The sequence below is a fragment of the Gavialis gangeticus genome, unplaced genomic scaffold (genome assembly GCF_001723915.1).
Source record: "Gavialis gangeticus isolate Ggan-Ray unplaced genomic scaffold, GavGan_comp1, whole genome shotgun sequence".
Classification (NCBI taxonomy): domain Eukaryota; kingdom Metazoa; phylum Chordata; order Crocodylia; family Gavialidae; genus Gavialis; species Gavialis gangeticus.
Genome location: NW_017728996.1, coordinates 3,714,843 through 3,716,018, shown reverse-complemented (window position 1 = coordinate 3,716,018; position 1,176 = coordinate 3,714,843). Strand labels below are relative to the sequence as shown.

At 59.1% G+C, this 1,176-nt stretch overlaps 2 protein-coding genes across 2 annotated transcripts in view; one reads left to right on the top strand and one right to left on the bottom strand.

The window, feature by feature from the left end:
* Positions 1–84, bottom strand: part of CLN6 (ceroid-lipofuscinosis, neuronal 6, late infantile, variant) — a 17,940-nt gene extending 17,856 nt beyond the window's left edge. Inside the window, exon 1 of the mRNA XM_019503804.1 lies at positions 12–84. Coding sequence (XP_019359349.1) covers positions 12–84 — 73 coding nt within the window. The remainder of the gene's footprint in view (positions 1–11) is intronic.
* Positions 47–1,176, top strand: part of FEM1B (fem-1 homolog B) — a 13,599-nt gene continuing 12,469 nt past the window's right edge. Inside the window, exon 1 of the mRNA XM_019503938.1 lies at positions 47–330. Coding sequence (XP_019359483.1) covers positions 83–330 — 248 coding nt within the window. The 5' untranslated portion in view covers positions 47–82. The remainder of the gene's footprint in view (positions 331–1,176) is intronic.

Below are 1,176 nucleotides of genomic sequence, written 5' to 3'. Positions count from 1 at the left end.
CCCGGCCGCGCCCCTGCCGGGCAGGGCGGAGGAGGAGGGGGCGTCGGCGGAGGCGTCCGTGGGCGGGGGGCCGTGGGCCGCCATGGAGGGCCTGGCCGGCTACGTGTACAAGGCGGCCAGCGAGGGGCGGGTGCTGACGCTGGCGGCCCTGCTCCTGAACCGCTCCGAGAGTGACATCCGGTACCTGCTGGGCTATGTGAGCCAGCACGGCGGGCAGCGCTCCACGCCCCTCATTGTGGCCGCCCGCAATGGCCACGCCAAGGTGGTGCGCCTGCTCCTGGAGCACTACCGCGTGCAGACGCAGCAGACGGGGACCGTGCGCTTCGACGGGTACGTATGCGCCGCCTCGGCGACCAGCCGCCAACCCCCTGCGGCCGGAGCCAAGGGTGAGGAGGCGCTGGTGGGTCGTCGTCGTCGGGTGGAAACCAACACGAGGGAGTTGCTTTCTCCAAGGCGTGGCAGAAACAAAGTTTAGCCAGAGTCAAACAGGGAGGAAAGGGTGTGGGAATCGGACCGTCCTAGACCTTGAATGCTGCAAATGAGAGAGAAACAGAGGGGAAAAATCAGCTGTTCGCTGTCCTGTTTTGCCTCCGATCTGTGCTGCAGTGTGACAGGATGCTGGGCAAGACCCAGATCTGGGTTTCAAGGTTTCCTGGACTAGACTCGGGGGGGGCCCCCTTGGATAGACTTGAGGCCCCCCGGCTTGATGCAATAGGCCCCTGATAGACTCACGTCCCTGCCACAGCCTTGGCATGCCCCAAAGCACCTGGGTCAGACCCAGGGAATGGCCATTCTTTGCTCAGGAGAGTCATAACCATTGAGGCTCGGGGAACCGTCTTCCACCTGCCGTCCTACCTGTCTGGGCTGAACCACTTGCACTCATTTCTCCTTCTTTAAGGCCCCTGCTATATCATGCAACTAACTGGTGAAACACGCAATACATTTAGACTGGTTGCATGCGCAAAGTAATTATCACACCCTAAAAATAGCTGCTCAGCTATAAAAAGAGCCGACCGGCTATAAAGCGAGTGCTTGAAAACATGTAAGAGCTCGATAGCTGGTTTTGTCCAGTTTAATTTGTATATGTAGCAAGGGTGTCGGATAAACTAATAATTTACCTCGGTCCCCAGGTGAGACGTAGCCCAGCTTGCTCTAGTCTTTTGCAGAACGTGTCTC